The sequence below is a fragment of the Tachypleus tridentatus genome, chromosome 12 (assembly GCF_004210375.1).
Source record: "Tachypleus tridentatus isolate NWPU-2018 chromosome 12, ASM421037v1, whole genome shotgun sequence".
NCBI lineage: Eukaryota > Metazoa > Arthropoda > Merostomata > Xiphosura > Limulidae > Tachypleus > Tachypleus tridentatus.
This window is the reverse complement of record NC_134836.1, coordinates 67,201,983-67,217,941: the sequence shown is the minus strand read 5'-3', so window position 1 is coordinate 67,217,941 and position 15,959 is coordinate 67,201,983. Positions and strand designations below refer to the sequence as shown.

The following is a 15,959-nucleotide window of genomic DNA, read 5'->3' as shown; positions in this document are numbered from 1 at the left end:
AAGGGTAAGTTAATTTTGATTTCCTTTTTTGTGTTTACTAGGCCATAATGTAAAAAAAGTTGAATTAGAAATAAAATGTTTTAATTTTAAGTTCATTGGTATTGTCAAATTTTATATGGGTGATCAAAATTCTGTGACTTCTTGTCAGTAAATTTTAACAATAAACAAGGTACAGTCCATTTATTTTAAAACAATATATGAAAACAAGTCACACATATGCAAATGTTTGTTACACATTTAACACCAGTTGTATCCACAGATTTAGATAATCATTTCTTTTTGTCAAAGTCCACACAGTCTGTTTTATCCACTGTGTTGTAATATAATTGAACCAAACTGATCTCTGCTCTGTTATAATACAGTTGGTGATAATTTAACTTAAGGTACATGTTTGTTACTGCAGTTGTATTCAAGCCTTAAATAATTTTTTCATCAAAAATACACAAAACTTTGTTAATTTACTTTAGAATACAATTGAAAAGACAAATTCTTTTTTTCTACTGTTACAATACAATTTACAATACTTTTTTTCTTTAAAAAACCCAACAGAACAAACCACTATACTCTCTATGGCTAAACTTACAAATGCACAATCTAGCTCTAGTTATCTAAATGTATCTTTTTATTGCACTTGCTAAAACTACATTTTGGATGCATATTTATATTAAATATGAAGTACTAATTCTCAGTCAAAGCAACAAGAAAAAAACTTGGAAGGTTCTTATAACACTACTTAACACAAGCACCAAGTCACAGTGCTGGAGCTACCCAATGTAAGATTTGTACACAGTTACAAAACAAATGTGCAATAAACTATCACTTCTAAACTTGATACTGACATTTAACTTAAATGGTTGTGTATATGTAACAAGTAAAAGTTGATAATAAACTGGCTTAATTAAATTTTAATAAACTAAAAATGTTTATGTACAATCTGTTCTATTTGTATTCATAAGGTTAAAATGTATTTTGTACAGTTTTATTAAAATTGACTAATAAATGAAGCAGGATTTATGCAAGTGAAATATAAAGGTTATGGTTAAAGTGGAACAAATTTAAATAGACATCCCATTATATTCAAACAAAGAAAATAATTTTTTGGCTTTTTCAATTTTCAGAGTTGTTGAATGCTACTTGTATTTATATTTCTACATTTTTGACAAAATGATAATTTTATCTTTTTAGAATGCTGGTGAGGAGTCAGTTTCCAACTTGGACAAATTAAGATATGCTAATGGTTCCATATCAACATCTGAACTGAGGGCTAAGATGCAGAAGGTGAGATTGCACAATTATCTGGTTGAGTATTCTCAGCTTGTGAAGTATGTACATTCCCTGCACGTTCCTTGATACAAATGAGTTGTGTAATCTTTGTTATATAGGCATGTGTTAACCAGTATATGCTCACTTCTTCGGAGTTGTAAAATCCAGTGTTATTGGTGCATTTTCACCTGATTGGTACCCAGCTCACTTTTTCTTTATTTAAAATGTACAGTTCCTGTGAACTGTCTTACTGCTAGTAAAATGGCAAGTGTGAATACAAATGTGACTTGAATCTGATGGTCAATTTAGTAGTAAAACATCTCCTAAGACTCCTTGGTAGTGTAATTTTTATAACAATGTGGATTTACTGTTTTTATTTATTCTCTAAGCATGGTATTCTGACAACTGTTTGTTGGACACTAGTAGTAGTAATTATGTCACTATAAGTGTAAAAACAAAGTTTTTGTGAAGAAAATGGCTTTAGCATTATTTGTGCTGCTGATTTCCAACTGAAATCATAATTTCATAAATAACTTTTCTTTCATGGAATGAATAAGAAACAAATAACTGAAGTAATGTTAATAGTACATTGGTATAAATAACTGTTACATTACAAAGTTTGAGAATTTGCTTAATGTTGTAATCTGTGTGAAAAAGGAAATCTCAAATAAAGCAAGTTAAGAAAATCTAAATTAAACTATCTCAAAGCATATCTTTCAGATATCAAGTGTATATCAGTATTTAAGTGAAAATAATAGACTTAAGACTACTTCAAAAATATTGTATAATAGATATATTGTAGCATAACATTTCTTTCATATAATTTGTAAAGAGGCAATGAAAGAAGTGTCTTGGCCTAAATGTCTGTCTGTACAGTTCTGACTAATTACCCATGAAGATTTGTTTTATGTAAATGTTCATCCATGCATAATAATAGTATGTTGTGTGCCAACTTCATTTCAATGTAGATTTAATTCTAGATGTAAATATATTTTATTAGACAACTTCTACAAAGTATTAAAGGTTTTTATTAATACAGTAAAGTTTAGCCCTTTTTAAACTAATTTCTAAACTAAGTAAAACACATGTTAATATCAGTAAATCTTTATTAAGTGCAGCCTGTAGTTGATATAAATTAACTTGTATAGGGCTTTAGACAATCGAACTTGTATCTTGGTTTATGCAATTACAGTTCTTCTGAGGTATTCTAGAAACCCTGTATTAAAATAAAAATAGTAACTTGGTGTTATGTCTTGATGATTTTCCATTTTTCATCATTTAGAAATGTTCTACATTACCAGTAAATATTTATTCTTATTTACAATTTGTAACTGAAAAGGACGATTGTTGCAATTGAAGAAATAAACTTAAAAATAAATTTCTAACCAGTAATTATAAAAAAAAAAAAAAAAAAAAAAAAAAAAAAATATAGGGATGTCAATGCTAAAAAAAATCAATAAGGGTGACATCACATTGTGTCTTAAATGCTAAACAATGTCAGATTATAGTTCTGATATATTTTGTTCCACCACAACTATAGATTGGATGTAATTATAATTGAATAACGTACTGATTTTACACACATGGGTTTCAGCAGAAGTTAATGATAATGCATGTTTCTAACTATAGTTTATGATTGTTTGGTGTTTTATTGGCAAGGAGTGAAGGAGTGTTATGAGACTTTTATTATTATAGTTCTAGAAGAATGAGATATTTCACTGTGGCACAGTGGCTTATAGAATGGCTTGAAGTGTTTTTTTCAGGAACAAATGTTTGTCTTGTGGCTCCCTCTCTTGATGGTTTTGATATCTAATTGCAGCTGTGACTATTGGGGATTTTGTTATTTGTCTTAGTATAACTTTTGTAAAACTTTGCTAAATAGGGTTTTTGTGGTAGAAATGGAACTTTAAATTTAACATACCATGTAAATCAAAACAAAATTTTAAGTGGTTAAACTTGATTATTAGGAATATAACTATTTAAGAAGTCTTTGGCCTTATTTTGATTCTGTCAGCATACTCACTTCTGTATTAACAGCTTTCAAACTTGTATTATTGAAATTGCAGAAAAACTATTCTTTAAGTTACATGAAAGTTGCTATAAAGTTATTAAGCTACAATCAGTCCTGTTGTGTTCTTTCTTAAATAATTTTCTTTTCTTTCTGAATAGACCATGCAAACCCATGCTGCAGTTTTCAGAACAGGTGACAGCTTGAAGGAAGGCTGTAATAAGATGAGTGATTTGTATAAAGCTTTGGAGAATATTAAGGTAACTTTTTAGGATTCATGGGGGGGGGTATTTTGTAGCATAAAGCTGTTTTGTAGTTATACCTGTAACTACAATGTAATTCAGGATTACCTGCATCTTTTAGATATATAGTCTGAAGTGCAAGAAGTATATATGTCTCTCATTACTTAAATGTAATTCAACTACAACTAGGCATTAGTAAAAGATTTAGATTAAGATGCTGCTATAAAGTTACACATTGTATAAAAAATCTGGTAGAGCAGGTGATATTTCAAGTTTACAGCCTCCTGTATATTGAATAAGAATATAGTTGATTTTTCCTGTTTGCTAATAGGGTAGTTGGATTGACTGTCCTTAATAATGACTTGTGCTTCTCATAGTTTCCATGCTATAACTTTTAATACTCTGTGTGCCTTCACAAAATTTGAAAGACTTGTAATGAACATTTACAAGTTCTTTACATAAAACATCAGATCGTTTTAATCCTTTTCACCTAAGCATCATTTGCTATGCATGCCACGAGGTTTTAGTGACTTGTATTCAAAATTTTATTAAACTTCTTACTTGTGTTATGCTATACCAATTAGTGTTGTCTTAATTAGTAATCCATATTTTAATAGTATATAAGATTTAAGTTGTTAATTGTATACAGCAGTACCTAAAATCTCAAATTTTCCCCTAGTGTGATAATGTCACATTATCTCTAGGCATCTCCTCTTCTTACCTTTTATATTGAGTACTTTACCTTGAATTTCATGCTTGTTGGAGGTGTGGTAAATGAAATAGTAATTGCTCAGGTAAAACTTCTATAGCCTTCAACTTTGTTTGGTTATAGAACCATCAAATAGAAAATGACCCCTTGCCAAACCCACCCAGCAACCTCTTTCAGAATTTATTAATAGCTCTCTTAACTTTCATTTTCTACTTAACCTATTGAAAACAAAAGTTTTCACCTATCAAGTGACGTTTTCTGAAAGGAGAGTTGTCAATCTTTCTTTCATCACAAACTTTATTCCTACAAGAAACAATATGACTAACATAGATGAACTAGTGGCAATTCTTGTTGCATAGTTAGAAAGCCAGAAAAATTGTGATGATGAATGGGAATTGTTTGCTTTTTGCATATTATTAGTATGTCTTCTCTCGTACATTATTGAATAAAATTTAATGCAAAACTTCCATTAACTTGATAAAACTTATGGCACAAATAGTAGCTAGACATGATTCAAAAGGCAATAAAACATTAAAATTTAATTATAAATATATGTATATTGTTAAGGGTTTAAAGCTACTTAGGGTAAATTAATGTGGTTTCATGTTACAATGGTAAGTCCTTCTAGAAAGAAAAAATGGATAATTAAATTCATGTTGCTTTTTTACATGGTCAATCAAGTTGCACATTTTGTGTAAAGTTGGTGTAGATAAAATACATTTTACTGAAAACAAAATTTTTGAAATGTATTTATGAGGTTTTAGAGATTACACAAAATTTGAGGTTTCTGAGGTGAAGAAATGTATTTTTACATTTTAAGTAACATAAATTTCTTGTTTCACAGACTGTTCAAGACAAAGACTATGTTCAGACAAATCTTTTTTTAGTTTATTTGAAATACTTTAAAATATGACTATATGTATGAAACATTTGTAATGTGTATTGAAAAACTACCAAAGTTTGTAAAAGTGTGCATACTACATCAAAAGTTAAATCGAGTGTTAAATCAATAAATACTTCAAATGACTGCAAGGAGTTCACACGAACAGAAAAATTGACTGAGCCTTGGTGGAGAGACTCAATGAAGTATTTTTTTACTAAAAATTTGAATATTACAGTATTTTTACAGTAGTATACTGAGTGGTAAATAATTCTCTTGTTAAAATTAAAAAGTACTTTCCTTCACTTCAAAAAATCTGTTAATGTTATTTGTATAAACTGTGAAACCTCTTAAATAATTGTAAATGTGTTTTTCATTACAATTTTTACTTTTATCATTTACTTTGTTTACCTTAACTTTATACAAAGTTGATAAATTTTTAACTGACCTTGTAACCACAAAAATAAAAATTTAAATTTTCTTTCTTCTTTATTTCTGAATGACTTCATACTGTGAGATGAAACTACATTTGTTTATCTGAAATAACTTTTATATTTTTAACAATATACATTTATTTGTACATAAATTTTTTTACCATTACTGTTCTATTATAAGTTGCAAATCACTTGATGAATGTGCAACTTGTGTTACACTACCAAATTACATCACTCATGAGATGCTCATATGTGTACATATAACAAATTTTATTATTTCAGCTAATTTAATCTTGCGTAAAAAAGTTCCCTATTTTTGTTTTAGTTGCTATGATTAATAATAAACTTGTACCATACAAAAAATTTCAAAGAACACAGAGGAGTCTCTTTTCATCTCTGTAACTAAACAAGATTCAAGAGGAGTGTAAAATAAAGTTGAGGATATGTCTAGAAAGCAAATGTCACAGTTCTCACATTAGAAACATTTTTTGCCTTACAAAAGTAAGAACTTTAAAACTTGCAAGTGTTAAAGTATGAATTAGCTACATTTTCATGCTATGTGTATTGGTATAGTTTCTCTAAGTCTTGGAAGTAACTCACTAAAACCTCATGACTGTAGAAAAAGATGCCTGTGGAGAAAGGTTCAAGTATAAAAGCATTAAGAATTATGCAGGTTTTCAAGTGAGTCAGTTGATAAGAAGACATCAGTAATGAAACAAATTGGTTAATTAATTCACAAATTCAATGTAAAGGCAATTGTACAGCATCCAATTTAACTAAGTGTTTCTGTTTGGTTTTCGTTCTGTATCACTTGCTTTGTCCAGTCTGACTATTTAAGAACTTAAACCTCTAATAGTAGATAAAGTATGAAATAATACTTTTAATTTATCCTTCTGTTCATATCTGTTGTTAAGTGTACATATCTAATACTATTTACAGATAATTTACCTGAAAATACTGCACTCTTAACCTTTTATGTTTTGTTTCTGTTTGGTTTGACACTGGGCTCTATTATATTACCAATAAATATCTTTCTTTTATTACAACAAGAGTTCATGTTTAATTTTAAAACTTTTGCTTTTTTTATTAATTTTTTTATTTTAGTGTATTAGGATTGACAGTTTGAATTGTATTGGGTCAACATGACCTTTAAAACATTAGACATGCCTAATTCTGAACATAATAGGAGGTTAAAGAAATGATGTTGTCCAGAAATAAATGTCAGAATTCACACAATGACATTTTAGAAGCTGAATATTGAGTAACTTACTGTTGGTTGGTATAATCCAATGTTTGTTTCTTTCATTGTGTCTAAATTGTCTGCTGTTTCAACTCTACTCAGAGTAAGTTTTGTTACCCCTGAGGCAGTATGGACAAAAAAAACTTTCGTCTGATTTTTTCTTTGGCTTCAAACTTGGATGAAAAGCTACAGCAACTACATGAAACATCAACCAGGCAATTGGCCATGGATCTGTTACTGAATGCACAATTCAGCATTGGTTCCAAAGGTTTTAACATGGAAATGAAAGTCTTGGAGACCACAAAGGTCATGGAAGGAATTCATTAAGTTGAAACAGACCCTTGTAAAACAGTACATGAACTTGCAGAAAAGCTAGGCACAAGCAAATCAAGCATTGTTAACTACCTGAGTGCAATTGTAAAGATGAAAAAGTTGGATAAGTGGGTTCTGCATGAGCTGACCAAAGATCAACAAAATTGGTGTTAAGAGACCTGTCAAAGATAACTCTTCAAAAATTGAACGAACTTGGAATTGAGGTTCTGCCTTAGGCATCTTGCCTACAGGTTTTTATGTTTTTAAAGCACTGATTACTTTTTCAACAATAAATGCTTTCAAAACCAAGCAGCTGCAGAAGCTATCAAGGATTTCATTGATTGTAGAAACTGATTTACACATTGGCAAAAGTGTGTTGAAGCAAATGGTGCTTACTTTGATTATAGCATGTTTTAAAACATTGATTTATACTTTTCCAAACCTCTCGGTTCAAAATATTTTTTTTTCTGGACAATACAAGCTATAAAGTTTTTATTTTCGTTTTTCCACAAAGCACTGAACTAAAATATTGGATAGTTGCATATATAGAAGAATGTATGTTGAGTGTTCCAGCACATGTCTTTTATTACATTATTTCTTCCCTCTGTAGAATAGTTCAGTTTAATGCTTCAATGTTTTCTCTGTGGTTTCAGTTAAGTGATCGAGGAATGGTTTGGAATACTGATTTAGTTGAAACTTTGGAGCTGCAGAACCTCATGCTCAATGCACTTCAAACAATCTATGGAGCTGAGGCAAGAAAGGAGAGTCGTGGTGCACATGCTCGGGAAGATTTTAAGGTATGCATATTTATCTAATTGTTATCTTCATCATAAACATTAAATTTTGTGGCATGTAATTGTTGTTTTTCATTACACTTAAGCTAATGTTATGCCTGAAAACTTAGCGAAAAATACTTTCTTTTAACTGTCTCAATACAGACTTGATCCCAGGGACCACTTTTACTTGTAATATTAAAATTATGTACAATTTTTAATGAAGAGTGTACCTATACAAAATTTAGACTTATTGTACACATTATAGGAATCTTTAACACAAAATAATTAGTTTTTAATAAAATATTTAATCAAAGATCTGTTTCTAAGTATGTCTAGTATTGTTTTTAATAGACTGTGTGCAAAGTGATCTCATGTTAAGATTTAAAATACTTCATCTGAAAAATGAGATTTATTTTCTCTAAAACACTTTTAATACATTTTAAATGTTTTGTTTTCTTCTAAACAATTTATTTTATCAGGTACTCTTTCCCCATCTCAAAATGAGATTTGTCAGTTTGACTATTATAACCACAAAGTAATAGAAAATAAATCTGAAGTCCTCCTATTTTCTTTTCAGAATGACTTCATTTATCTTAACAGCTTTAAACCATGCCTATAACTGCTTGTGCCATTATAAGTTGTAAATCAGTTATAGAATGTGGAGCTGTCAACAAGGACAAGGTTTAGATATAATTTGCATGTATAGCATTAAACAATAACTATTTTTCTCAACAAAATTTTATAATAAAATTAAATTTTGTCTGCTGTCACAATTAGTAAGAAATTGATGCAATTTCTATCCTATAAAAATGGATACATTAATTTACCATACTGCTAAAAGATTATATAGTTTTCCATAATCCTTTTGTAATATTAAATTTTTCATTTCCTATTCATAATTGCTTGTATTTATGAAGAATCTTTGTCTCAGTGTTGTAAAATGTTAATTGCATCCTTTCTGTGGGAAAATGTTTAATATAAAATTCTAATACAGTATAAAAGAATACTGAAGTTTAAAATTTGAGTATTTAAAGTATCTCAAGCCTTTATACACACCATAGAGAAATACAAAACTTGTTTTTATGGTATAACAATGTTTCTTAACCTTTTTTCACTGTGGTTTGCAAAACCTTTGTAAAAGGCTTATTGAGTGTTAGTAATCTGTATACCCATAGTAGCATTTGTTTCTTTAGTTTATTCAAAAAGCTTTGAAGTGAAAGTTTTTATAAAGCCCATTTATTGCAAGACAAAACTGGGATAATGTGACGTACTTTGTATAAAATCTCTTAATAGCACAATTATTGGTCAACTAGTGCCAAATATTGGGCAAGTGTAGCAATGCAAACTTAGCATAGCTTAACTTAATGTTGAAAATGATCTTTCTAAAAGAAGACTTGAGCAGTGCTAAGCAAGAGAGCAGTTATATTTTAAATGAAGCAAAAATATTAGCTGAATATTGTCTTCAAGCTGTAATCTATAGTTTTTTGCTGCAGCAGTTTACTGACTGTATTTAACATCAGTCTCTTGTCTTGTGGAACTATACATAGCAATGTTTTACTATAAGTAGGAGGCACTAAATGTGTCTTCACAAAGGTTTAAGTCTGTTGTATACATAGTGTTTTTTACCAAAAGTTTGTTCAGTTGGGAGTCTGACTCGTTGGTCTGGATACAAGGTGATTTTCATTGCTAAGAATAAAAATACATTTTCATGTTGAAATTCTCATGATTTAATTTGCATAACCTCAAGAACCTCTTGTATGAATATTAACAAGTTTTCAATGCTAAAAGTTTGTTTTGTTAGTGTTTCAGCTACAATTAGGTAGAGAAAACAAACATGGTGAAACTGAAATGGAATTTATAAAATTATGAAAAAAATCTTCTCTAACTCCTATTTTCTTTCAAAATATTGTTTTACACTATTTAAAGTTTCTGCTGGTTACCTTTTTACTTGTTTGTAATTGTATTGCCTATTTTGTACAGCAGTCAATTTTTCTTATGCCTGAAGAGCAATTCATCACATTGCAAACATTATGTAAGCACATGGACTTGCTCACTGAGCCTCAAGTTCTTCTGTCCTTTATCAACAGAAAAATTATTTTGCCATCCAAATTCACATTTTAAAACATAAATCGTTGAAATAAACATCCCAAAACAACTGTAATTTAAGTTATTAAACAATAAGTTCTAATTAGTGTGAAGTTACAGAGTAAAGATGTCTTTTTATAGGAGTTTTGAAAACAGCCTTGAATGTTCAGGACAGATGAGCAGAACTCTTCTCATGAATTCAGAAAAGCTTGTGCATCAATCAATAGGAGTGTTAGGGAGGTCACACTATAACAGCAGATTGGAATTGTACAAATATTTTCTGAAATAAGTGTAGTTCAAATCCCATTACACTAGCTAACTAAAAGAAACATTGAAAGCACTTGTGCATTATGTGTAAACAAAAATGAAGAATTAAAAGTTTTTAAAAATACATTTTATTTCAAAATAAAGAAACATAAACAAATATTAAAACATTTTGATTTATAAACTACTTATGTATGCTTGTTGTACTGAAATATGCTAATAATTGTTTTCTTGTAAACTTTGAAAATAACTCAAAGGTGACATGAAACACAGCCCTTTACATAGTTAAGAAATACAATGAAAATCTGTTGTAGTATTTGAAATTCTCACTTGCTGTTGTCTTTTAATAATAATTTTTTTCTTTCATTTTGGCTTCTTTTGAAACCAAACTGAACAAACAATGAGCTAATAATTTGTTCAAATGAAAATACTTGTTTTTCAGCATTCAGCTTCAAAGTTGTTTGTTACTGCTTCATACTTTGCTGTAGGAACTTGAGTGTTTTTCTAAATGCCCCTATTCCAAATTCTCCCACATGCCACAAGTATTCACTGTTCTTATTTAAGCCTTTATTATCTTATGTAAATATTTTTTTTTTTTTAGAGTGTTTGGAGAGAGAGAGGGAGAGAGAGACGAGTACATTCATTAAATGCATGTTGAAGTAAATGATTATAGATTCAAGGGAGAGTTTCTCCAACCTGAAAAATTAGTGTACATGATATAACAGATTAACAGAAACCACTTAAATATTAAGGACATGTGTTCTCTTAGGTAATGAGTTTGTACCAAAATGTTAAGGCTTGTGTAATAAAATAATCTATAATTTAATAGAGGTTATAATGTGTTTAATTAGTATTGGATGTGTATAAAACTTTACAATAGGAAAAGTGAAATTGAGACTTTGGCATTTGTATTTAATGGTGGAAAGTTTAATAGTTTTGTAGTATTAATTATGAAAATTTTTAATTCAGGAAAGAATTGATGAGTATGACTATTCTAAGTCAATCCAAGGTCAAAATAAAAAACATTTTAATGAACACTGGAGGAAACACACTTTGTCAAAAATGGATGTTTCAAGTGGGAAGGTTAGTGTTAACCTACCTATTCATCATCTTATAGCATTTGTGTTAATTTTTAATTATATTAACTTGATCATTACTTTGTTTCATTAAATCTTAAATGTGGATTTGAGGGAGTTGAATTTTTCTGGGTTTTGACATAGTTGGTTTTATTCCAATTATTATTAATACTTTTTAGGCCAATTTTGGTTTTGACATGATCATATAAAAGTAATTTGAAATATCTAGACTAAGGTAGCATGTTGTTTAAATGTTTCTCTTAGATATGGCTGCTTAAATTTTAATTTCTCTAATGTGTTTTATCTTTATTTATAGGTTCAGTTGGAATACAGGCCAGTTATAGACCACACCCTAGATGAGAAAGAATGCAGTATGGTACCACCAGCTGTACGAGCTTATTAGACCATAAACAAATACTTTTTAAATTTCAGTAATAAATATTAAAAAAACAAAATTAATCTACGTAGTTGCTTTGTATGTTAATTGATAGTTGGGACATCTACCTGTTTCAGTATTTAGTTCATTTTTTATTGAATTAGTGTTAACCTGGTTTCCTGAGGAAAAGATGTGATAAAACATTTACAGATTTAAAAAAAACATCATAGTAACAAAAGTAATGTTGAGTATAATTCATTTTTCATAGTTGGATTGTGATAATGTAATTGAATTTAATATTCAAGGGTTCATTTTTTTTTTTTTTATTGTTATTGCCTTTACACAAAATCTACAATATACACTAATAATATAAGCCTTATTTAAAATCGCAGTTCAAACAGTATTAGAGTTTATATACTGATGTTTGATTTTACATTGATAAACATACATTTGTTGATCAAAAGCAACATCTAAAAATTGTAGGAAGTAACATTTGAACAAAATTAGTTTGTGCATGAACTTGGAAAACATTATTGTAAACTGAAATAAATTAGTTTTTGTTTTCATACATTTGTTAGAATTCATTAATTTTGCAAGAAACTTGGTAGTGGAAATATATTTGGTTGGTATTATAAATATTTAAAATAAAATATATTGATTAGAATAATAAATTTAAAGTCAGTAAGGAGTGTTAAGTATGATGTTTAGCAAAGACATTTAAAAACACAATATACAGAATGAGGTGTACTGTATTTCATACATTATTGCAATTAGTGTTCTGAGAGCTAAAACAAAGTAAGGCCATATAATTTGTAATTGACTGAAATAACTTACAGTTTAAACCAAGAAAGAGTATGTTTGTGTGGTGTCTTTAACCCAATTCTTTATTTAAAAAATAGTCAAGGGTTTAGTTGAAGCAATGTGTATTATATACATTTATATACTTAAAATGCAATTACTTCATGTCGTTTATTAGCCCTGTATGAACTCTCAACAAGATGTTTTGTAAGCAGTTTTGTTATGATGTAATAACATAATGTCCCCCTCAAGGTGGATTCCTGTATGTAGTGAAGGGACCTCTCTGAGAAGGTTCTGTAAATTCAGTTTATTTACTTTGGAATTTGAACATTCACTCACATGCTTGCTTTATGTGGCAACCTGTGATGGGGTCCAATCTTAATGCACTATTTTGGCCTTGAATTCCTGTAGTTGGATGTTTTCAACTGGTGTTTTGGACATCATCTGATGCTAGTGTGTTTGGTATAGTGCTCATGAAACCCTGCCATTGCTGGAATATTCTTGTATGGTATTGCAGTGTGTTCCCTCATAGAGTTCCATGGTGGGTGGGGGCTGAAATGATTTTGTTTTATGGATAACCCCATTCATGAACAAAAATGGGGGAAAAAAAATGAAAACTACAACACATGGATGATTCTGTAACAGTCACCATCAAAGTTCAAATCAAAACCTTGAGTATGAGAAATGTTTAGTGCAGATGTCTTGCTTTTTCATTCAAAAGGGATTAGAGGGGCTTCTTGGTTCCTCCAAGATGGTAAAGAAGCTGCACTCAGGAGACATCTTGGTGGAAATATCTTCAGCACAATCTGAAGAGCATTGGTAACATACCAATCAAGGTTACTCCCCATGCTTTCCTGAATTCCTCAAGAGGTGTTGTGATTGAGAGGGTTTTGGAACATTCTCAGCATGGGAGGTCCTCACCAGTTTTTTTTTTTGGCCAAGGCATTTCTGGAGCCTGCTGAACCTCCACTTGTAAAGACTGAATTATGATGCCTACTAAATGTTCTGACTTTGTTTACAACACTATGATCACCTCCCACAGAAAAGGCAGGTTATCTGAAGTTTAAGGTATGGCCATACATTTCCCAACCGTTTTGGATGTTTTTAGTGTCAGCAGTAGTTTAGTCACTTGAAGACATCATGTTGTGGTTTTTTAACATGTACTCATTGTGGTGGCAAAGACCATGATACCTATAAGCATGAACTGGAACCACAGTGTGTTAACTGTAGTGGTTCACACCCGTTCTTGCTCTGAGTTTGTGGAGGAGAAAGAGGTGCAACACTTGAAGACTGAATAACATCTCGTACCCAGAGGCTTGGAAGTTATTGCCCCCTACTCTGTCATGGACATATGCTGATGGACTCCAGTCCACTGCCATAGTGAGAGTGCAGGCAGATCTCTCCATGCTTCCAGCAGTCATTTTTCCTACATTTTTGAACTGCGTTACTTTTAAGCAGGCCTGTGCACGTTCTCTGACGTCAAAGCCAGAAGGAATCTCAGATTAAGTAACTTGCATCTCTACTGCTAATTCCAAAGTCATATGGGACAAGATTTGGAATGTTAGTGGGCAGTATACTTGTACTCCCCTTTCTTGTTCTCTAGTGCCCAGGAAGTTGTTAGTGCCCAGAGCATTGCCAGCATTCTCAATGAAAGCATTTCTCATGCATCTAGTACTTCTGCTTCATCTCCCACATTCTTAGCCATTAAGACTCTCGGAGAGAGATCACGTCTTTCCTTTTGGACTGATCATCTCTGACTATAATCATCCCTTTACACTGGTGGAATTCGAGCTTGCTCTTTATTAGCCTGGAAGTACATCTGTCATACCTGATGATATTCAGTATGAAATGCTATGCTTTTGGTTTTCTGAAAACAATCTGGTTATGAAATTTCTTCAAGTGTGATTTCTTTACTTTCTTCACTGTTACATGCAAGTTCAGTTAAATGATCCCTAATTTACTTTTCTGTGTTTTCTCCCTACATCTGTAAAAACTGTTTTTAAATGTTTAAGGTAAGAGTGGGAACAAAGTAATAATATTATCGTTCTCTTAAGATACAAACATTTCAGTTTTGTTTTGCATGGGCTTAGCAAAGCATACGATTGCAGGCTTTCTATCAAATAATGAGCCAGAAATCTAACATGCGTATGAAATGTATGTCAGATTGACATTGACAACTATTAGAATAGTTTTAGCTGAAATAGCTTCTATATGACGATTGCCTTAATAATAATAATAATAATAAGTTTTGCTGTCCTACCTCGTCATTCTTCCTGCAAATAAATGATCGCGTGTAATCATGTCACACAATACAATATCTGCAGAATAGTATGTAATAATAATAATAAAAAATCATGCGTTTTTTAACAAAGTTTGTTGTTTCGCGTAATTCAAACATGCGATCATAAATCCTTGTTTATTTTTTAATTTCGCGCAAAGCTACACGAGGCAATGTGCGTTAGCCGTCCATGACTAGAGGGAAAGCAGCTAATCATCACCACCCACCGCTAACTCTTGGGCTACTCTTTTACCAACGAATGGTGGAATTGACTGTAACTTTATAACGCCCCCACGACTGAAAGGGCGAGCATATTTGGTGTGACTGAGACTAGAACCCCCGACCCTCAGATTACGAGTTTAACGTCTTATCCACCTGGCCATGCCAGGCCTCAAATACTTAAAAAACAATACATTTCATTTTGTTTAATGTAGTCGTGGAAACAACTAACAGGAGAATAGTTCACATCCATCATTAAAACTTTGTGATTGCTTTAAATTAAACGCAAATTGAATACAAGCCGTTTACTAAATTTTATCATTTGTTTCTACACTTATTTTCTTTTACGAATTTCTTTAATGTTTTATAATGGTAATTTCTGTCTGCCTTTAAAACAAATTGTAAATTTTGTAATTGGCTTGCAAGGTAACTGTCATTCTCCAAAAGACTCTAATTATAGAAATTTATTGAGAACTTCACAACTATAAAATAGTACCACCAGCCCTTATAACTTACGAATTGAAAGTATTAAGCAATAAATACACTAAAGACAACTTTCATTTGTTTTTCTTCCATTGTATATTGAACATTCATTTATGTAGAAAAACCTGCGGTAACTTTTCCAAGTTCATGAAAATACGTTTAGCGGAACACATAGAATACACACCAAATGTTTACTTGTGTAATTATTCCCTCGTTAATATCACATATAACACAATATCAATTAACACAGGTCAATATCAGAATGTTCTTTACAGCCTCAAGGATATCTCAAGAGGCAAGAATAATAACAGTACCAACATATGCTAGATACATGGACATGGCAACACTTATTAAATAAACCAACTTCACCTTTTATATAAAACTCCAACAACTATGTTGTTTTACCTTTTTTATGCTCTTATCGGTTTCTTAATTTCTGACTCCCAGATTTCAACCCTTCGTCAATTTTGTAATGTTATGTAGTGCTTATTGCATGACGTTTCTGTTAGAAACTGC

General features: G+C 30.7%; 1 protein-coding gene across 1 annotated transcript in view; it reads left to right on the top strand.

Annotated features, from left to right (window-relative positions):
- SdhA (succinate dehydrogenase, subunit A (flavoprotein)) overlaps positions 1 to 12,231 on the top strand; it is a 60,330-nt gene extending 48,099 nt beyond the window's left edge. The window contains exons 12-16 of the mRNA XM_076469717.1: positions 1,186 to 1,278; positions 3,433 to 3,531; positions 7,742 to 7,885; positions 11,183 to 11,296; positions 11,606 to 12,231. Of these exons, the coding sequence (XP_076325832.1) occupies positions 1,186 to 1,278; positions 3,433 to 3,531; positions 7,742 to 7,885; positions 11,183 to 11,296; positions 11,606 to 11,692 (537 nt within the window). The 3' untranslated portion in view covers positions 11,693 to 12,231. The remainder of the gene's footprint in view (positions 1 to 1,185; positions 1,279 to 3,432; positions 3,532 to 7,741; positions 7,886 to 11,182; positions 11,297 to 11,605) is intronic.
- Positions 12,232 to 15,959: the final 3,728 nt, after the last annotated feature.